General features: G+C 38.3%; 2 protein-coding genes and 1 non-coding gene across 3 annotated transcripts; 1 reads left to right on the forward strand and 2 right to left on the reverse strand.

Annotated features, from left to right (window-relative positions):
- Positions 1-1,804: 1,804 nt before the first annotated feature.
- LOC134648324 (eEF1A lysine and N-terminal methyltransferase homolog) lies at positions 1,805-16,617 on the reverse strand. Its single transcript, XM_063502829.1, has 9 exons — positions 16,447-16,617; positions 15,778-16,336; positions 15,298-15,435; positions 13,209-13,327; positions 8,467-8,647; positions 7,398-7,575; positions 5,691-5,984; positions 3,633-3,761; positions 1,805-2,172 (listed from the first exon to the last, which is right to left on the reverse strand). The coding sequence occupies exons 1-9, from the start codon at positions 16,536-16,538 to the stop codon at positions 1,901-1,903; spliced, it is 1,962 nt and encodes a 653-aa protein (XP_063358899.1). The 5' UTR covers positions 16,539-16,617; the 3' UTR covers positions 1,805-1,900.
- On the reverse strand, positions 14,527-14,642 carry LOC134648552 (U5 spliceosomal RNA). The gene has a single exon (XR_010096904.1). It is a non-coding gene; the product is annotated as a U5 spliceosomal RNA (small nuclear RNA).
- Positions 16,618-17,468: 851 nt separating the features above from the next.
- On the forward strand, positions 17,469-22,182 carry LOC134648145 (eukaryotic translation initiation factor 2-alpha kinase 1-like). The gene is made up of 3 exons (XM_063502624.1): positions 17,469-17,730; positions 19,000-20,342; positions 21,612-22,182. The coding sequence occupies exons 1-3, from the start codon at positions 17,673-17,675 to the stop codon at positions 21,942-21,944; spliced, it is 1,734 nt and encodes a 577-aa protein (XP_063358694.1). The 5' UTR covers positions 17,469-17,672; the 3' UTR covers positions 21,945-22,182.
- Positions 22,183-22,422: the final 240 nt, after the last annotated feature.

Here is a 22,422-nt window from a genome sequence, read left to right on the forward strand (position 1 = left end):
TAGTCGCATGATTGGAGTTCGTAAACAAAGAAATTGCATTAAATGCATTAACTTTATTGAGTTTGTTTTATTTATGAGTAGATCAACTATTTCTTGTTGTTATTCTGTCCGGTCAGCCAAGAGACAATAGTAGCATAATTTGTTAGAAGACATTGTACACCACCTTCTTCTGACACGCTTGGTAGACGACCCTCAATGGAAAGGGTTTATAAGTATCGCAAAAAAGCGTGTTTGGTGAATTTAAATGCCTAAAAATCTGGTGTTAAAGAGTGACCCAGGAGAACGTAACCATGGCAACGAGTGACAAGAAAAAGTTGATTCACCCTTATATTCTAAACTAAAAGAGCTGCCTTACACCGTGGTAAAATATCGACTTTCAATTATTAAGGTACAAAATAAAATTACGTTTTCAGTTAACCTTACCGACCTAAAATCTGATCCAATTCGATTTAAGTAGGACTTGATAGTTTTGCACGGATCAATCGAGTTAGACCGAGATAAGTCTGCAACGATTTTTACGTCACCCGTAAGTGGGATTTTGTTCCCGCTACGCGAGAAGAAAATCTCACTTCCTAGCCAAGGCAAGACGTAAAACTTTATACAAACCACGGGCGGTAATTCGTAAAGCCCCAGATCGCTTATTTATTCACAAACACCCGCGATCTGGAGCATTCACGAATTCACCTCCCTAGGTATGTAATGTACTATAATAGCCATAGAGAAAAAAATACATAGAGTGCTCACTCCATACATCAGTTTTAGTACCAAAAAGACTATTAGCATCTAGCATCGGGTAACGGAACTATCAGTACTGCTACTTGACAATAGATGTAGCACCGACCGGAAAGTCTTATGCTGTTGAGATAAGACTTTCCGGTCGGTGCTACATCTATTGTCAAGTAGCAGTACTGATAGTTCCGCTACTCGATGCTAGATGTAGACACTGAAATTAATAGTCTGAACTGATGTATGGAGTGAGCACTCTTGTCTTACTATATTTCTCTATGATAATAAGCACACGCAGCAGTGTTGGCTGAAACGTTAATGCAATTGAAAATTTTGGCCTTTAACCATTATAAATTGAACCGTAAACTGTAATCGCCCGTTACGATTTAAGGTTAAATTTATAATGGTTAATGGCCAACATTTTCAATTGCATTAATGTTTCGGCCAACACTCACACGCAGTGCAAGCGTTATTTTAAACGTCAAACTTCTATGAAATAATTGACGTATAAATAACACTTGCACCAGTTGTACCGCGTGTGCTATGATAATCGTTGCAGACTTGTCTTGGTCTAACTATAATTTTGTATACTACTAGCGACATCTAGTGACAAATAGATAACGTTTTAAATGCTACTAATGAATTGGTAAATAACTAAATATAAACAGCAGTAAATGCATTAACTTTATTAATTATACTTATATTTACAATAAAAATTTCTAAAATATTTATTTATTTAGAAAAATAATTCAGGCAACAAGGCCCATATTACAAATACCTTACATATGTAATGTAAAGTATGTATAGTTTTTGATTACAACACGATGTAGTAAAACATTTTGTAAATGTAGTTTATGTACTACTAGCGCCATCTGGTATTATACACTACGAAACTATACTAATCGACTGCAAAAAGTCCTTCAAATCCACACACTTTATCCTATTTAACCCTCTCTGTCTGGAAGCAGCATTGTATGGTGACGAGACGCGTGAAGTGTTGTTTGACGGTTTGTATGATATTTATATCATATCCTTTAGGATAACATGACAAACAGAAAACAGCATTAAATGCATTAACTTTATTAATTATACTTATATTTACAATAACAATATGATTTAAGTAAACATTCGTAAATGTAGCTTATATACTACTAGCGCCATCTGGTATTATACACTACGAAACTATACTAATCGACTGCAAAAAGTCCTTCAAATCCACACACTTTATCCTATTTAACCCTTTCTGTCTGGAAGCAGCATTTAACCCTTTCGCTGCCTCCTCCAACTTCTCAATAGAGTACGCTTCGCCATTGGTCGCGAAGACGATTTCGTTGACTTCTTCATATAACTTCACGGTGATGAGGTGCGTGAAGTGGTGTTTGACGGCTTGTATAATGGAGTCGTGAAGTGTGTTATCGCGGCAGACGAGATTCAGGATGAAGTGACCTGTGGAAAGGTTTGTATAAATATAATAAGGATTTTAACATCACTAGAATAATGCAAGACAAAGATTAAGTACTGTAAGAAAAAACCGTAGGTATACTCCCTAGTTTGAGAGCCGAAATATAGATGGTGTTGTTACTGCCCCATATGTTTTGTTGTAACTGAACTGTAAACTTTTGACAATCAGAGTTAACCACATAATGTACGGAGCCGTAAAGCGCCATCTACATTAAATTTTAAATTTGAAACACATATTTTGTCTGACTTCGCATACCTACATAATACAATCAATGATTTTTTTAACACATTCATTGCTACCCACTCAAATAAGACGCCCGCGCCAGGCCACAAAAAAATCTTCATATAAAGCTGTAGTACCACGATCCCGACTATCGGGTCGTCCGGCCTGGGAACGAAATCATAAAATACCCGATAGTCGGGTTTTCGGCACTGAATTTAGAGTTTTATACAAATAATAATTCTTGATATTAAACTTTCGTGAGACATATTTTAAACTGTTTATACGACAACGGTTTCACTCATTTGAATTTTTAGTCGCTATTGGCGACATGTTTCGGGCCCTTCGGGGGTCCATCTTCAGGCTCGAGTGCTCGCGGCGACTGCAACTCGTGCACTGATGACTAAAAATTCAAGTGAGTGAAACCGTTGTCGTATAAACAGTTTAATAATTCTTGTTTGTTCGTTAAGGAGACTAAGCTCACAAAGCCTAATGACTTCAATCTGTCTATTAAGACGAAACAGGAGCTGAGATTTAAATATTTTAGGTAAATATACCCGTCTCGCTAACGGAAGCGGCTCCTAAAACTAGTGCGATAAGGACAAGACGAAACATCCTGCGTAAAAATCTCAAAAATCGAGGTTTCGTACTCGACTGTTTCCTCCTCCAAAACTTAACCAATCGTAACCAAATTTGGAAATCTAAATGATTATGAAATTATCTGTGTCGGACCGTTTTGCTTTTTTGCCTAATTGATATCAGTTTTGAATAGCACGCCTTTCTTTGCGGCATAGTCAATTAGGCCATTTTTGAAGGGCTCTAGCGCCTTAAAAAACAAAAATATCAAAAAAAGAAAAACGGTCCGACACAGATATTGACAATATTAATCTGTGTTGAAAAAATCATTGCTCTAGCTTGAAAACCCACAGAGGAAACAGTCGAGTACGTTTGTATGGAGAAATGACCACTCCTGTTGCCTCTTAAACTAATGTTTAATAGACAGATTGAAGTGTAGATAGGGCGGGTTTAAATTCAGCAAGCTGTACCCGCACCTATTTCATTACTTACACAATTTGTTGCACAATGTTTAGATAAATACTGTACTTACTTCATGTACCTAAGATGGACTAATTACCTACCTAACCCTTATATTATACCTAAGAACTGATGTAAAAAGTAATGAAATAAATGCATTTGTATTGTATTGTATTGTATAATATCTCACCGTCGTTGGTAAGTATTTGTTTGACTCTGGCTAGTTGTGAGTCCTGTAAGAACTGTGTCGGCGGACACGACAGCCCAACTGTTCTGTCCTTGCTGTCCATGTCAAACATCAACACCGAGTACTGGGTGCCTGAAACGATACATAGGTAGGTAAATACATATTTTATGCCAAAAACCGGCCAAGTGCGAGTCGGACTCGCGCACGGAGGGTTCCGCACCATCAACAAAAAATAGAGCAAAACAAACAAAAAAACGGTCACCCATCCAAGTACTGACCCCGCCCGACGTTGCTTAACTTCGGTCAAAAATCACGTTTGTTGTATGGGAGCCCCACTTAAATCTTTATTTTATTCTGTTTTTAGTATTTGTTGTTATAGCGGCAACAGAAATACATCATCTGCAGGCAGGGTCACTACCCACTAGGCCAGTACCCACTAGGCCAGTACCCACTAGGCGACCGGGGTCTGGCCTAGTGGGTAGTGACCCTGCCTGCTAAGCCGATGGTCCTGGGTTCGAATCCCGGTAAGGGCATTTATTTGTGTGATGAACACTAATATTTGTTCCGGAGTCATGGATGTTTTCTATGTATATAAGTATGTATTTATCTATATAAGTATGTATATCGTCGCCTAGCACCCATAGTACAAGCTTTGCTTAGTTTGGGGCTATGTTGATCTGTGTAAGATGTCCCCCAATATTTATTTATTTATTTATTATTTATTTATTTATCTGTGAAAATTTCAACTGTCTAGCTATCACGGTTCGTGAGATACAGCCTGGTGACAGACGGACGGACGGACAGCAGAGTCTTAGTAATAGGGTCCCGTTTTTACCCTTTGGGTACGGAACCCTAAAAATGCCTTACATCATTTTGGAAAAGAGCTGATACTCTTCAAACTGCTGAATCGATTTCTATATTTTCTATCGAAAATTGCTAGGAACCACCGCAAGAAAACTCACTTTCACATGAAAAATCGCATCGAATAGGGAGTATTACTGTAATGTTTTGCCGCCAGAGTGCACTAGCGCCTTTATTAAACCATAGAGTAACTTATACATACTGTGCCCATGAATCTAGTATTAAACTGGATTGGGCATGAGTGGTGGGGATAACTGACAGAACGGGATAGTCTTATGTATCTTTCAGTAGGAGTAGCAGCGAAAGCGCTATTATTGTTTGTCCTTTGTCACAGTCTCACATTTTTCTTTATTCCCCACCATAAATTAGTATGGATGATTGGTTGAATTTATATGTTTTGTCCCTCACGGAGGCACGCGTAGACCACTTCTATAGGATGCTACCTTCTATGACTGTGCCTTAAAACTGTTTTTTGACAAATTTTCATAGACAATAAAATATGACACTGATACATCAAGGCGGTTTGTTTACAAAGGGTTTACCGGGAAACGCAAAATCCAAACTCAGCTATCTGCCTCTTTATCGCTCGAATATGCAAGTGATAAAGAGGTTAGGTTAGAGGATCAACATTTCGATTGACTCATGATCGTTTGTAGACCCTAAGATTGTGACTGATTGTGGGAGTGGCGCCCCCTACGCAGAGTTTCGCGTAATATTCCCTATTCACACAGACATTGTTGGCAAACATATAACATCCCTTTTTGCGTCAATTAAAAACAAACCTTGGCCAGCTTCGTCCTTCAAAAAATCGACGCCATCTTTGATTTCGACTTTCATCCCCTCATCCAATTTCAGCTCAAAATGATCCTTCGCAATCTTGGTATCCAAGCATTTTCTTAAGCACATGCTTAGTCCCCCCCCCCCCCTCTCCCAGCCCAACAACGGCCATTTTGGGAATTTCGACTGCAGTTTTGTTGTTTCACATCGCCATCTACTTCAGCGGCGGGAAATCGAGACTATATTCGCACTATTTTTATTGGTCCTACAGCGCTATACTAATTCATCTGATGATTTTTTGCTACAGTATTTTGGCACTACTTTAAATGTCTTAGAGAGTCATCTACCTTGGAAATTTACGGGTTATTTTGCATTGCTTTATGCGACTAACTACAAATAGAGGATTTGAAAAATTTCACTTACCATTATCGGCTTCGTCCTTCAAAAAATCGACGCCATCTTTGATTTCGACTTTCATCCCCTCATCCAGTTTCAGTTCAAAATGATCCTTCGCGATTTCTAACATGCTCGGGTCAATCTCCACAGCGGTCACTTCGGTGTCCAAGCATTTTCTTAAGAACATGCATAGTCCCCCCCCTCCCAGGCCTAGGACGGCCATTTTGGGGGGGTTGAGGTAAGCGCCGACGCACATGAACGAGTGGTAGGGGGAGATGTGGCCGAAGTCGACCACTAGTTTCGTTTTGTTCTTCTTTTTTACTGTAATTAAAATAATGAACACATTAAGATAGATATATAGATAGATAAACCATTTATTCGCTTGCCACAATACACACATTGACAGAAAAAAAAGCAGAAACAATAACAATATCAAACTAAAACTAAAATCAGGACCAAGATGTATCAATAAATGGGCTGTGTGCGTTGCAGAAAAACAAAAGGGTTCTGGCTCAGTAATACGCTCCACTCTTTCGGGTGAAGCACTGATAATTCTGCTAGAACCCAGATCACGGGCAGATTATCGATGTAAAAAATAATAATAATATAAAAATAGAAAAATATTTAGAAACTTGCCTATTAAATAATAATAATTGTCTTAGTACCTACGGATTGTGTAAAAGTGTGGTGCCTGTTAGTGTATAATATGATATCAGATGAGGAATAGAAAACGGCCTACAATAACATAAAATATTGTACACATACAGACTAGATCCGGTAATCTGCAACCAAATACCCGTGCGGAATCCCTATATTTTGTTTATTTAAAAGGTATATTTTAAAATGAAACTTAAACGATTGTTTTGTTTTAAGACATCTTAATGGTGGAGGGATATTATTCCAGCACTTCGTTGCGAGATACCGGAAGCAGCCCGTAAAAGCCACAGTTTTGTGTGGGTGTGTTTCTAAAAGACAACGCCTGGTGGATCTAGTACCATGTCGTCTGTGGAATGACGAAACGTGTATTTTCGAATATAAATATTCCGGTTTTTTGTCGTTCAGGACACTAAACAAAAGACTTGCAAGGTGTAGGTGTCTGCGAGATCAGCCCAGATGTCATATTAAGTATTGAAGCCTTATTTAGATGCGGTGTAATGCGACTCCTAGGCGGGACTGAATAACAAAAACGGTAACAGGCATTCTGAACTCGCTGTATAAGACGACGAGTTTTGTCTTGTAGACGTGGCCCATACACTACATATATTCCCGTAATTTAGTTTGGAGAGAACTAGTGATTCGCATAGAGTCTTACGTACTTCCTCACTTAAGAGGTTTCGAATTTTGTATAATACTTTCAGGCGAAAAAAGCACGACTTGACCAACGCTTTCACATGTTTTTCGAACCGCAACTGGCTGTCGATCACGAGCCCTAAGTTCCTAGCTTCCTCTACTCGTTCTATTAATAGACCTCCTATTTTTATCTTTGGGTCAAGATCCAAAATTTTTGACCTTTGTGATTTGGAACCTAATACTATGAACTTTGATTTGAGAGGGTTCAGTAATAATTAAGGTACGCACGCAGACATTCATCATTTTCCTAGCGTTATCTCGACATTTTGTTTTGCATATCTGTGGTCCGCTTGCCAACCGAATCCCAAGAACTGGCACAGGCACTAGTTTAAAAAAAGAATTCAAGCGTATTTATTTGTTATATGTATAAACGTAGGTCCTAACCAGATTTCAGTTTAGCCTCGCTCTGCACCAGGAACTGGTTGTCCATGAACACTAGTCGGCGGTACGGGACGCCATCTATGTCCACGTCTTCTATAACGTAGTCGCCGGATAGTTTGGAGGAGCCCGAGTGGACGGTGACGCGGCGGCCGACATCGCTGCCGAGCGACAGGAACGGAATCTGGAATATAGTTAAAATTATAATAACCTATAATTAATATGTAAATCCATTAATAAAGATCCCTTTTCCACATTTCCAGCATAATTTCTTTAAATGGGCACGGTATCTAAAAAAAAACGGACAAGCGCGAGTCGGCCTCGCCCACCGAGGGTTCCGTACTTTTTAGTATTTGTTGTTATAGCGGCAACAGAAATACATCATCTGTGAAAATTTCAACTGTCTATCACGGTTCGTGAGAGGGTCCCGTTTTCTACCCTTTGAGTACGGAACCCTAAAAAGTGGTTTATTTTATTTATTTTAAAAGTTGATTCAGGCAACAAAAGGCTCATATTACATACTTTATAGACCCACATATATATAAATTTCATAAACTTAAAAACTAAACACTATTTTGGCGACAGAACGGCGTGGATCCGTTGAATCGTCTGCTCTTGTGTCGGATTCGGCAGTTTGCCTCGGTTTATGTTCATATAACTCGGTTTCTATCTAGAGTTGTTGACAAAATGAGTGACTAACAATCTCAAGCTGACCCTTCTAAAGAATTATACAAACGCCTACGTATTATTTCAATAACCCGTAGTCAAGATGTTCCGTTGCTTGTTTGGTTAACACTGTTAACAGTTTTGAATAATTCACTAGTTTTACTAGACTTACCTATATCGACCGGGATCTCGCTATCTTCTGTTACCCGTGAACAAGATGCAATGTAACTGCGTCGAAATATCGGGAGCTCGAAAACAATATAAAAAGGTAATCACGGTTCATATCCCGGTCGATATAAGGCTTGTCTGGTTTCTTAATAGTCGCTGTAAAAGCTCTTTAAGGTTGTAACTATGTATAGTTAGGTTAGGGTAATCAACACGTTTGATCATTATCTAGGTTTATATTTACCTGTCCACTAAAACCGTGCGGGATCAGCATTTTAGCAGAATGCGCAAGTTCCTCTTTAACAGCGTCGAGATTGCTGAAGGTATGTCCGCGACGCAGCACAGCCACCACCAGCCTCGCGAAACGGGCCGAGTCTTGGAGCTGGCGACGACCCTGAGGGGTCCCGAAGAGCCAGTCGGATTCTCTGAAGAAAATAAGCCTTTAGGATTCTTTTAGTCTTCGCAATAGGGTATTTTCCTACTAGTCAAATCAGTTTCTTTTTTAGAACTGTCAAAACGATTTGCTAATATCTTATACCTTTAAACGAGCAATTCTTGCATATTTATTTATTTATTTATATGTATATATATTTCGGAGATCTCGGGAACGGCTCTAACGATTTCGATGAAATTTGCTATATGGAGGTATGGAGGTTATGGAGGCTGGTAAAACGCGCATTTTTGAGTTTTTATATGTTTTCCGAGCAAAGCTCGGTCTCCCAGATATTGAAATTTATATGAAACGTCACGGTCAACTCACCTACTTTTTATATTTCTATCCGATTTATTAAATAGAGCTTGTGTTTAATAATAACTGCTACCTATGCTATGTTTTTCTAATAATTATGTGATGGTGTTTAATTTCATGCATGGTGTGAAATAATTTATTTTAAATGCAGTATAATATTACCCTATTTTCGTCAGTCGAGTATGCAGGGCGGTTGGGCCTATAAATACCTAACTTATAAAATAAAGGTTCTAGGAATAAAAGACGGTTAAAGATTCACAAACGTAATAATTACCCTGTCTCTTACAAGGTTAAAAAACTAATCGTATGATATCACATTCATCAAAATCTACTACGGTTTTTATGTATTATAGTGGAATACACATCACAAATGTCCAACCACATACATACTTAGACTAAGTCATACTCATAACAGTTTGGTTTTGAAATGGAAATGCATAATTTTAAGATGCGTCATATATTTCTTAAGCATTGGTGAGAGATTTTATTGTTTACCGAAAACGGAAAAACATGTTTATAGAACTTACGAGAGAAAAAGCGAAGAAAAACATGTTTATTATATTGCACATCTGTAGGCGTGATAATTCATGTTTATGGCGCGAGCCTATTTAGACGCATCATATTTTAGACCAGAAATAGACGGACTTAGACAAATTAGGCTATTAATCTTCCAGTTACGAGGTGTTCTCACCTCGACATATATTTTATATAAATGGGTGAAATAAATAAAATCATTAGCGGTGAATGGTGTTTTTTTAACCCCACACCGGTTGGTGTACTAGAGAAAACTAATAAAAATAATCGGAACCCTATTTTTGTACGCAAAAACTCTAATAAAAAAATTCCATTCAGAGGGAAAAATCTAAGTGTTATAGGTACATGCACTAAGGGCAGTGCAATGGTTGAGATTTAAAAATATACATTAGGTATCGATTAAAAATTTAAAATGCAATAATGAGATCAAACTTTAGGTAACTTTAAGTATGGGATTCCGCATAGGTGGAAAGGGTATGAACCTACCCTTTCTAAAATTTGCGTTTTAAAACTAAATGCAATAAATTATTTTTAGATATTATTAATTATATTTAGATATTTCACACCTGTAAAACCTATATATTACTAAAATTAAAAATAATCTGTGTATTTAATACTCACTGCTATTAATAATATAAACTGGATTTAAAAATATTTTAGCTTGACAAATTTTGTGACGAAACTCCTTTATTTATTTATTATTTTTAGATTTTATTAATTCATGTAATTACAACACAATATCTAAACTTAATGACTAAAGTATCGTTAAACCAGTAAGGTTTGTCTCGATACTCCAATTAATTTTCCACGGTAAAATATAACATTTAGATACTCAAATTATTATGATTTTATGAATACACTTGCAGGGTGTTTCTATAGTGAAGAACTGTAACGTACTGGCGTGTTAAACCTCACAACCCATATTATATTATATTGGACGCAGGTTACGCGTCAGACAGAACGATTGCTAAGGGCCCTTACACATGTATCCTACCTAATGTTGTCGTTGTTTTCTTACGTAGGTTTCTTTAAACCGATTACCGCAAAGTTAAAGGGAACCGGTTTTAAGCTAGTTTTTTTATACCACGTTCGTAGCGCACAAGCATACAGACCCTCTAATGGTAAGCAATTATCGAAGTGGACGCTTGCAACTCCGGGGCTACCGTTATGCGCGTTGCCGATCCTAACCCGTTGAGCGCTCTAGTGCCTCTAGTTTCATACGTGTGATACAATAACTCCATACTGTTCTGAGCGCTCCTCGGGTTAGAAAACCTGTCAGTACAGTTATTTTAGGGTTCCATACTGTAGGTAGAGCTTGGAGAAACCCTCGGCAAGACGTTCATAATAATCCCTTAACGCTACCAGCTGACTCCTACATATAAAGCTTAACCTTTTCCACGCCGTGTCAAACACAAAAGCTGTGACTCAGACGCCACATCATTGAAGTGTCAAAACTGAAGTTGAACTTTATGCATATGCACGTAGGTCGATGTTGCTCTGTGGTCTGTGACCGATTAATTTAGCGTTGAACCTACGGTGCGGATATATCGGTCATTGGCGTCCAAAAGGTTAAATAAAGCTTCATTTGCATCTAAATCGAAAGAGCTTTTCCGAAGTTCATAGAGCTCAATGAAAGATCGTATGAAAAGGGCCTTGGAACACCTATTCCAGGTGTAAACACTAGCGAGACCACGGGGTGTTGTCCGTAGGCGCGTCTGGCAACGATCCAGCTCACGTACAAACATAACCTAAAAATATTTCGTTGGATTTCGCGCGTAAACAAGCGGAATTACGGAAACAGAGCCCGGGGCTACCGCGAAAACCGAATTTCGCAAATTGCGGGGATCTTTGTCTTTTAGTCCAATGCACGCGTAATTAGAGTGACAGAGAAAAATGCCCGCAATTTGCGAACTTCGATTTTCGCGGTTATAGCCCTGGCCACTCGCAGAACTGAAACGGCCTATGTGAATATTAATTGGCAGACGCAATTTAAAGCCGTACGAGATACGGGAGCTGAGATTTAAATATTTTAGGTAAATATACCCGTCTCGCTAACGGAAGCGGCTCCTAAAACTAGTGCGATAAGGAGAAGGCGAAAAATCCTGCGTAATAATCTCAAACAACGTGGTTTCGTACTCGACTCTTTCCTCCTCCAAAACTTAACCAAGTATAACGAAATTTTGAGATCTAAATGGTACCTAGGTAATAAAATCATCTGTGTTGGACTGTTTGGCTTTTTAGACTAATTGATGTCAGTTTTGAATACCATGCTTCTTTTTGCGGCCTAGTAAATTAGGCCGTTTTTAACCGCCTTAAAAAAAAAGGAGGTTCTCAGTTTGACCCGTATGTTTGTATGTATGTATACTGTATATTTGTCCGCGATTATCTCGCGTTTGGCTGAACCGATTTTGATGTGATTTTCAGAAAAGTGTTTGTTATTGCGAATATTTTTGCGAAGTGCTCTATTTAAAAAAAAAAACAGTCCGACACAGATATTAATAATAATAAAAATCTGTGTTGAAAAATTCATTGCTCTAGCTTCAAAAACCACGGAAGAAACAGTCGAGTACGTTTGTATGGAGAAATGACCACTCCAGTTGCCTCTTAAGGCAGAAAATTAGAAGAAAACAAACTTGAGACGGGAGATATGGCTGTTGTATCGTTCCGTGGCCTTCGGGTAAGGAGATGACTTCATCCTAATCCACATACGCTCTTTATATACTTGGTCAACCAGATCTTGACAGTAGAAAAAGGTGGCAAATTTGAAAAATGTAGGCGCGAAGGGATATCGTCCCATAGAAAATTTGAATTTCGCGCCTTTTTTTACTGACAAGATTTGGTTGACGGGCTATAGTTCGTTTTTTTAGCGTTAGAAAAAGACTACGCGATCTTGACGTGTCTTTTAATTGACAATAGCTTTTTAAAAATCGGTAACCATTACTTATAAAAGCAAAAGAATGTAAATAATCGTACATGATTCATAATTGTTACATATAGTTGCCGTGACTTATTTTTCAAAAGTGTTTTTCAATAAAAAGACACGTGAAGATTGTTTACCTTTTTTCTAATGCTAATAAAACGAACTATAGTCATTAATAAGCATTTTCATTTACAAAGCGTATTTTTGTAGCAGCTATTTCTGTGAGCATATTTTGATAGTGTTGAGCAAATTAACGCGGTGGAGTGGGCGTGGGGAAGTAAACAAGATTCGCGGCGGGAGTGAGTTTACGAACGATGTTATACGGGCTGTACACACTCGTCGAGAGACCTCGAGACAGGCCGAGAACGAGTGTGTACATACTGTCCCTTTCTGGTCTCGCTCTTTCTCGTTTCGTCGCGCGCTTCCCCGATTGAATCGGAGCGTTGCCTAGACTCTCGGCGAGAGGCTCTCGACGAGTGTGTACAACTGGCATTAGGGTTTGGTATATAAAGTAGTGATATGATGATATCACGAATAAGAATATTCGAATATAGAACGTGCCCACGAGGAATCTTGTAAAATTTTAACCACGCATTTCTGAGGCCTAGAGGAAAAAATGGTTTCGTTTGGTCAATTAGAGCAAAACAAAATGTTTTTTTTCTGTTTTTACAATGTATTTGTACATATACTTAAAGTCAATATTATTTGTAAGAAAGGGATAAAACATAATTTAACTAACTCAGGCGCGTAAAGCTTTATGAATGCGGGGGTTTCTTTCACTTACCTGCCTTGTGGCACGATGAACACCGCATACTTGTTGACGGCTTGCGATCGTTTCTGGTCGACCACGTAGAGTGTGTAACGCGGGGAATCGATCCCGGGCTGCATCAGGTCCAGGGACACCTGGGAACATGACCCAGTTATACCAATCATCATCATTGGCCGTTGCGTCTATTGCAGGTGATTTAAGCCGTGTCCAGACGAGCTGGGCAAATCGACCGATTTGATCAGGAAAATAATTGGCGCCAATCTCATCTAGCGTCCACACGTACACAATTTAATCACCAATTTTAAAACCCAGAAGCCGGGGTTAAAATAAATTAGAACTACGAATAAATTGGCATTTTTGTGTCCGCACCTGCTGATTTGATCGTGGAATCAAATTGACGTTTGCGTCCCCGCACGGCCTGATTCGATCGGACAATTTCATCAGATTGGCAAAAAATTTTCTCGTCTGGACTCTACTTTTTTTATTTATTTAGAAATTTAAATCAGTCAACAAGGCCCATATTACAAATACCTTACAGACTAACATACATATGTATTTTATAAACTTAAAACTATACACTAGTTATATTTAGTCGACAAAACGGCGTGGCTCCGTTGCAACGCGTTGCGTTGGTGAGTTGTGTAACACCGGAGAGACACCGTTTTTGGTGGCTGAGAAGATCGATGCGAGACTGACATGGTCTACCACAGGCCTGACAAGAGAGATTTGCGGAAAACGGCACTGAGACGCCTTGTCGTCGTTTTTGCCTCTTGTCAGCGAGTGCGGCGAACCAGGTCTCATTACAAAACTTGCGAATGAGATGTATAGAAAGTAAATTACGTTCTCGATAGCGTAAATGTCAGTTTTGACACTGTCGGTGACTCATGGTACGGACTCTAAACTAAAGATTAAAATTTACCTAATTTCATTCCCTACCAGTTTTAGACAAAGTTGCAACCGAAATGCATAATAACATTGCCTTATTATTGCTATACATGTAAATAACGTTATATCGCTCACAGGCGGCTCACACTGCGGCACCAGTGTGAGGACAGCCAAGGCCCAAAGGCATACTGCGTAGACAAGTGTGACCCACCATAATCGTCATAGGAATTTGAATTGAACTTGAAGTCAAAATTAAAGGCATATATAGTTGGTCCAATTCTAAGGGCCACCCCACATCTAGCGTCTTTCGAGCGTCGGCGTCTACAACTCTATGGCCCTGCTCGACGCAACTGCGCAGCGACGTCATTTTCCATAGCGCTGACCGACGCCGACGCCCGAAAGACGCCAGATGTGGGGTGGCCCTAACTAGGTGTTTAAAATCTATAGAGCCTCACGAGTGTGAGGCCACAAAAAATTGAGTTAGACTCATTTGAGTGTTCCCCTCCACGGAAATCTTTAGTAAAAGGCGAAAGATTTATTCGTTTTGAAGGGAAACCAGAGTGACATTACAAAGCTGAGTGCCGGACCCGACCAAACCGAGAAAAATCTTAACAGCGCGAACTAACTTCGCGAAGCGCTACGTGATGTCGCCATCTATGGGAGTACAGCGGAACTAATTGAAGCTTGTATGAAAGCGCCATCTAAGAGAATAGTACGGAACTAACAATGGATGTCGTCGACTAGATGGTTTTTTTACCCGACTAACGGAAAGTGAAGAGATAATTTATGATTTACGCAGTTTATGTGTGTAGTGTAGAACTGTAGATAATTAGAATGTAATTTAGGTATTCCAAGTTATGTCGGGATTTATCAGCTTTTATGCTAACCTAACTAACTAGAACTAGGTAACCTAACTAGGCTATTCGAAATAGATAGGTAACATGGTGAGGGGGATTTAGCAGGGTTCGAAAGGATAATTATCAATGATAGTTATCTTGATAATTATCGCGATAAGTATCGTGATTTTATGCCTGATAATTATCGTCAGGATATTTATCGGATAATTATCGCGATAGTTATCAAAGACTATAATTATCTGGATAATTTCGAACCCTGCTCACAGCGCTCCTCTTTACCGTCTATGGCGCACCAGGGCGCCGCGGCGCACAGTTTGGGAACCCCTATAACAGAGATTGGGTAAAGTAGAAAACTAATTTACCTCTTCATCATCAAGGCTAGTTTTGGCTAAGCCGTTGGTCACAAATGCTGTGTCCTGTACAGATTTGATGCACTCCCGGAGCTCTTCAGCCGTCTTTAGACGCAGCATCTTGTCTCCGGCCAGGCATACCTCTGCTATCTGAAATGTAAGTTATTTTGTTAGATCTTAGGCTGCAGTAGACTCATCAGGGCCGTTATATTTAAAGTTGTAAACTATTCAACCCAGAATTTTCGATCCTTCCATTTCGTTACAATCATACAAAGTCTATAAAAAATAGTAATGGAATGGAAATAAAAATCTTGGGATACTTTTTTCTTCTAATCTAATAGGATCGAAAAGCTTGTGTTTTCTGAATATAAAGAACATAAAAATGTAAAAAATAAAAATAAATATCATAAAAATCAACTTTTAAGAAGTAGCAGAGGGAAGGAAAACTTAAATAAAAAACAATCTGTTTCATAAAGAACATTTGTAGCTTACCAATTGTGGCATTTCTTTAAACTTTGTAGCAATTACAACGAATACAGGCAAAGTGGTTCCATCGCCATTTTCTGCATTTTTCTCCTCCGCCTCATGGCATCGCACCACTCTAAACATCCAGGACTTATCACAAAAAGTTGCCAGCAACTTATTTAGAATGTGACTTTGCAGCAAAGATATACAAACAAATCGGCCTCCAAGCTTCAAAACTCTTTTTATCTCACTAAAATACTTGTCTATGGCCTCATTTGTTTCTTTCGAATCGTCAGGCATGAGCGCGTCTAGAGTTCCTTTATCTAAAACAACATTGAATTCCTCATTTTGAAAACTAGTGTTAAGTGCATCCATGTAAAGGTATTTCATCTTAGTTCTCTTTGCGTTGATGTTGTTCATCTGCTTTATGACGACTTCTGAGACGTCAATGTTGGTAATGTTCGTGAACCCAAAATCGTAGAGATCAGCACTGAGACTCGAGTTACCACATCCGGTTATAAGAATGTTATCAGTCTGTTTCATGTACTTGTGCAGGTGTGAACACAGTTCTAGATATTCGCCGTACCTGGAAATTAGAACGACAGATATCATAAACACCTCCTTTAGACAAATCTGGATGAAAATGTGTAGAAACTAGAAATTGATCCTAAAAGCCTTCATATAATTATAACCTACCATTCAAAAGCTTTATTTCCGCGTTTCTTGAAAAACTTATTCCAGTAATCCTTCTCACTGAATTCCTTGTGGCTTTTAGGTAGTAAATTCATGTTTATGTGTAACTTTTCAGCGAAATATAGGGAGGAAATCTGCACGCAGAAGTCGCAGAACACGAGTTAGTATTTTTGTTTTTCTTTTCTGTCAATCTGACAATTGAATTGACAAGTGAAGGTAATTCTCTAAAACAAGTTGAGACAGAAAATGATCACGAGTCTATAGTTTGGTCTATAGCAAGCTTGGTTGAAATTCTTTTGAAAAAAAATGCTTAATGGAAAATTTACATACAAAGGTTATAGACTCCAAGCTTATATAGCTGGTCAACCAAATCTTGTCAGTAAAAAAAGGCGCGAAATTCAAATTTTCTATGGGATGATATCCCTTCGCGCCTACATTTTTCAAATTTGCCGCCTTTTTCTACTGTCAAAATCTGGTTGACCAAGTATATATGACACCGTAAGATATATTTGAATGCAATAATTCAAAGGAAACAATAATCAAATGAATCAAATACAGTTTACGTCAGTTACGAACAGCTGCGAACCATAGACCGTTTTCTTATCTGTGGTGATTACAAAAAAATAAAAAGTTGCCAGTCTGTTACAAATTTAACGGTTTTCCGCCCTTTTTAATGCCTTGCCGTCTCTTTGTTATCTCTTTCATTCTAAGCAGTTGAGTCGAGCGTGATTCCTTTTGGGATTTGTAAAAAAAAATCCTGTCTTTCTTTATCTAAGGGCATAACGCAACAAGTACGAGGAGAGTTCATTTTGGGATCTGTTAAAGTTAAAGGGCTAAATTGAGTGTTAAAAGACAGGAAAATTAAAGTTATTGCAATGCGACCTGACCAATATCTGATATTTTATGACCATTTTCTTTGAACACGAATGATTCCGTCTCTTAATTTTTGCCGAAAACCGTCCTTTTCCATAATACATACCGTATGTAATTGAGGTTATGCGCTGGCAACACTAACAAAAAACAAATTACAAAAACTCTATGACCAAATCAGTGTCATGATGAAATTATTATGTAGTTAGTGAATTTGTGTGAATTGTTTGTGTTTTGTTATAATATGCTCAGGAAAAACTATGCCTTCTAGCAAAAACTTATAGTTTTTGCCATAAAATGGTATTCTGTTTCAAACGAAAACTTTGCAATCAGTACTTGGGTCACAGAACTAATACAAAATGGAAACTAAAAAGGACAAATGGGAGGCTCTCGCCACCGTGAAAGCCTTCGATTTAGGTAAGGAATACTTACTTAAGGTTAAACCAGCCTCTTTTGTTTTGAGAACCATAAAACGTCTTTAACTTTACCACACAGCGCAGTTAACCTTGAACGTTCAGACTAACGATACCTATTAGCTACAATCAAGATTACCTACTTCAATCCCACAATACGTTTCTAAACAACACGATTAAAACTACGTCTCGGAATTGTTTGAATGTTTTCCCGCGCAGTCAAATTTAATGTAATTCTATAAAATAAGTCTGCCTCTATGGATACAGTAGCCTTGATCCTGACTAACAACCCTAAATCCTTTATTCCTTCTAGTATTTTCTACCGTGGCACATGGTACTTATGACTTAATTGAATTATATTTTTAGATAGGTATAATGTGAATGTATTTTGTAATGTTTTAAACTAATGTTTAAATAGGCTACTAATACTAATTTTCTAGTATAAAGCCCCATTTCAATGGTTCAAGAACTTGCATGCAATATTCAATACATATCCTAACTACAGAGTACCTACAGTCGCCATCAGATATATATATCGGAGCGGCCGAGGCACTCAAAAATACGCACGCACGCTAAAGACTTTACAATAGAGGCGTGTTCAGATATTTGTGAGCACCATGGCCGCTCCTATATATATCTGATGGCAACTGTACAATAAATTCAGTAGATCTACCAAATACCGTAATGTGACGAAAACAGCATGCCAGTATTGAACTGTCTAAATCGGGCTTTAGAAAACAAATAGGGTCAACTTGATCTTTCTCACGATGCACAATCAATACTAGAATATTAGAAATCTTTGATTTAAGAGTTAAGTAAATTTAACTAGAAGCATGAATTCATTAAAAAATATTTTTAATATTACTTAGTATTATTTATGAAAAATTATAAAATGACTACTAATTATTGATCATTGTGGAAAGATATGGAGGAGGCCTATAACCGACAGGGGTCCTTAATATAAACAACAATATTATTAGAAAACTTTTATTATGCAAACTATTTAAGGAAAAATAAAAGGCTTAAATAAATAATAAATAAATAAATAAATTATTGATCATTAGACCTAAATCAATATATCTTTGTAAAGTCTATTTTTTTATTCGGTAGACTAAAATGACATTTCATAGTATGAAATGACATTTTATGTTCATACTATGAAATGTCATTTCGGTCTACCGAATAAAAAAATAGACTTTAATTTATCTAATGTTGATTTAAAAATTGTTGAAATAGATAGCATCAATTTAATCATCCCTCTATCTCATTTCAGGTTTAAATCAAAACAGCCAACATGAGTACATACTGCACCAGAGTATGCAACAAGTAGAAATAGTACAATCAGCTGCCACCACACCTATCAGCCTCCTCATCCAATCCCTCGTCAAACAGCTCTGTGCACTCCTCGAAAAAGACATGACCAGAGCAAACCAACTGTACAACACTATATGCGAGAAACTGCACAGCATGCATCTTATAGATGACTCGTACGCTATGGGAGAGTTTGAGGCCATGAGGAGCCAATACCAACGAGCTCTGTACCAGCTAGTTACCGTGGCAACTGGTTCCGAAATACCAATAACGATACCAGCGTCATGGCCGATCAATCAACCATCTTGCTTAGAATGGTCCAGATACCATAGAGAATTTGATGAATTATACTACATCGCTGGCGGAGGTTTCGGTAGCGTTTTCAAAGCCAAACACAGATTAGATGGAGTTGAGTATGCTGTGAAGAAAGTGTTCATCAAGTCTTGTGACGTCGACTCTATAATGACTCATTTGGCCGAAGTTAAAACGCTGGCTAGTTTGAACCATCCGAATATAGTTAACTACAAAGCTGCCTGGCTTGAACCGATGATAGAATCGAATGTGACAAAGAAGAAACGTAAATATCAAATGGACATGGACAGTGATGATTTCTCAGCACTCAACTCCAGTTTGCTGTCTTCAAAGCTTAATTTAGTCAAGTCTTTCAAAACTCATAACTCTAAGGAACTTACGAAGCATCACAGTCAGTCCGATTTCATTATTTCCTTCAAAAACTCAAGCAGTCAAGAGCAATCTGACAATTCTATAGAAGATTTTGACGAATCCGAGAGTGATGATGACTCCGATTCTCCTCAAGAGGAACAAGCCGTTTGCAAACTTTTCGACAGCAAAGAGTACGAGAACTGCTCCCGAGTAAACTTAAAATGGGCTACACTGTACATCCAAATGACATTCTGTAAACAAACTCTGAAGCAATGGCTTGATGACCGCAACAACCTCATGTCTACATCCCGTAAGAGTTCTACCGATCTGTCTTCAGGCGATGACTCTGGATTTGACACATCCCCGGACACAAAATATCCTGTAGCGTGGACACATATTGATGTTCTCATAGATATGTTCACACAGTTGGTGAAAGGGTTAAACTATATACACTCTAAAGGTATAATCCACCATGATGTGAAGCCTTCGAACGTGTTTGTGGCACAGAGTGAGACGGGAGTGCTGGTGCAGCTGGGAGACTTCGGGCTGGCGTGTCCGCTGCAGCAGTCGCACAGTGGATTAGCGCTGGGTACACACCTGTATGCAGCTCCTGAGCAGTTGGAGGGACAGTGCAACCCTAAGGTATGTTTTATATCTTTATATTAATTGCAATTTGTTATCTCCTACTGTTGAATTATCTTTGTTTTTCTCAAGGTTTCTAAATTAGGTTTTTCTAAGAGTTGCTTACTCTCTCAAAAAACGAATGCACAGATTTTTAAAGAGTTTGCAAATTGCAACACACTTCTGCAAAGGCTATGGTAACCAGTCCTCTTACAATCAGGCACAAAGTGCAAAGATTAAAAACCTAGATCTCTGGATTACTAATTACTATTCTAAAGCGTGTGAACCTTGATGCCATCAGGCTTTTTATAATATGGCCCAAGAAAATGCCTTTTTTTTTAAACAGGCATTTCTTGTTTCGCGTGCTTCTAGTTTTTAACCTAATAGTTGCACTTTTAAACAACACAATCCAAAATTTGTCTTTGCCTAATAAAATGAGTATACAATGTCTTGTGCTCAAACGCCTTATAAAAACCAGGGCTATAACCGCGAAAACCGAAGTTTTTTCTCGTCATAATGAGAGTAAAAGTGAAAGATCCCCGCAATTTTCTAAAATCGGTATTCACAGTAGGCCCTCAGAACTGATATATTATGTATACAACGTGATAGACGATTCTGGTGCAACGTGTACACGAGGTCATAGACGATTCTGGCAGTTTCGTTATATGTAATGTGTTCCATTATACAAACGTGCGTTTCATTCAACGTTACATACTCTTACTTGCTTATTGATCGTGCCTCAGAGGAGTCAGAGGTCATACCCTCATACCTTGAAAGTGCTTACACTACCTGTTGTTTTATTCTGGTGATTGCTAATCCAAGGTTGTTAAGTACAATGTTTTTTTGTTTTATATTTATTGTAACAATGTAGAATCATTATTGTAGAGACAACAGTGAAGGAGAAATTCACTGCAGCACATGTCCATTGCTTATATGCTGGCTCAGGCTTTAAACTCACGTTGCAACAAATTGTATGCGATCTTAGATAGTTGCCAGCTAACTAGGTGCAATAAATTTAATCGATCGAACAAATGCCGCAATGTAATGTAAATCGCATGCAATTATCGGTGACGTGAGTGGACGTGACGGGAGGCCTTAAATTCGTGTTGTTTTAAAATTGACATTTAAGCCAAATTTCGTACATTTCGGTCTACCGTGAAAACTAGACGTAACATGGACGTTCAAAAGCCATTCAGCCAAAAAAAAGATTTATGGTTAACAATATATATACTAAAACTGACGTTCATGTTCGTACAAAGCCAAACAAACATGTATTTTCTTTTTTTTCAGAGTGACATGTACAGCCTCGGCATCATCCTCCTCGAAATGATAGAGCCTTTCAGCACCGACATGGAGCGAGTGAAGACCATCACCGACCTACGGAAAGGCCAGATCCCCGCCCATCTCACCGCCAACTACCCCAAAATTGCCCACATCATAGGTAAACTAGTCCAACGACGCCCAGCAAAGCGGCTTGATACTAGACAACTTTTAGAAGAACTTAAGACCCTATCGGAGAATAAAGATGATACTATCAAGTCGCTGAGAGAGGAATTGGCAGCGAAGGAAGATGAAATAGCACAGTTGAAGATGATGCTGGCTAAATTCAGTCACAAATCTTGAAACCTTCGAAACAGCAATAAGTGTACTTAAGTGTGTGTGTGTGTTATATGTAATCCTGAGTGTGATCGGAGTGGTTATGTAGATTTTTAACTATGAATAGATTGTTATTGTTAGGTCTGCTATCTTGCTGCACTGATGTTGTTTAAGTAATGATACTAATGATACAGGATGTTTTTCTACCCTTAGCCATGTTGTGCAACTGCAACTTGATTATATAAATCATGAGGATTTTACAGAATTTACTTGGATTAAGCAATATTTTTTTTGCTATTTCTGGATTTACACTGCAGAATATAGCTAAGGATTGAAAATACATGATTCTGCGAGAATAACTTCAGTTTAGTATACAAGGCCTAACTGGTCTGTCAGCCATCAAACAATCATGAACCATACACAATCAATTATCTATAATAGGTTCGCTAACATACCGTCGCTACCCTATCTTCATCACCAAATAAACTTAACATCAGTGTATCGA

The sequence above is a fragment of the Cydia amplana genome, chromosome 5 (assembly GCF_948474715.1).
Source record: "Cydia amplana chromosome 5, ilCydAmpl1.1, whole genome shotgun sequence".
Classification (NCBI taxonomy): Eukaryota; Metazoa; Arthropoda; class Insecta; order Lepidoptera; family Tortricidae; genus Cydia; species Cydia amplana.

Bases quoted from the DNA above. Each gene is read 5' to 3' on its own strand.
- LOC134648324 (XM_063502829.1), bottom strand. From the start codon at position 16,538: ATGAATTTACTACCTAAAAGCCACAAGGAATTCAGTGAGAAGGATTAC. The intron at 5,985-7,397 runs GTTAGGACCTAC...TTTTAATTACAG, and splicing joins CGAGGCTAAACTGAAATCTG to TAAAAAAGAAGAACAAAACG. The intron at 2,173-3,632 runs GTGAGATATTAT...ACCTTTCCACAG, and splicing joins ACAAATACTTACCAACGACG to GTCACTTCATCCTGAATCTC.
- LOC134648145 (XM_063502624.1), top strand. From the start codon at position 17,673: ATGGAAACTAAAAAGGACAAATGGGAGGCTCTCGCCACCGTGAAAGCC. The intron at 17,731-18,999 runs GTAAGGAATACT...ATCTCATTTCAG, and splicing joins CGTGAAAGCCTTCGATTTAG to GTTTAAATCAAAACAGCCAA. The intron at 20,343-21,611 runs GTATGTTTTATA...CTTTTTTTTCAG, and splicing joins AGGGACAGTGCAACCCTAAG to AGTGACATGTACAGCCTCGG.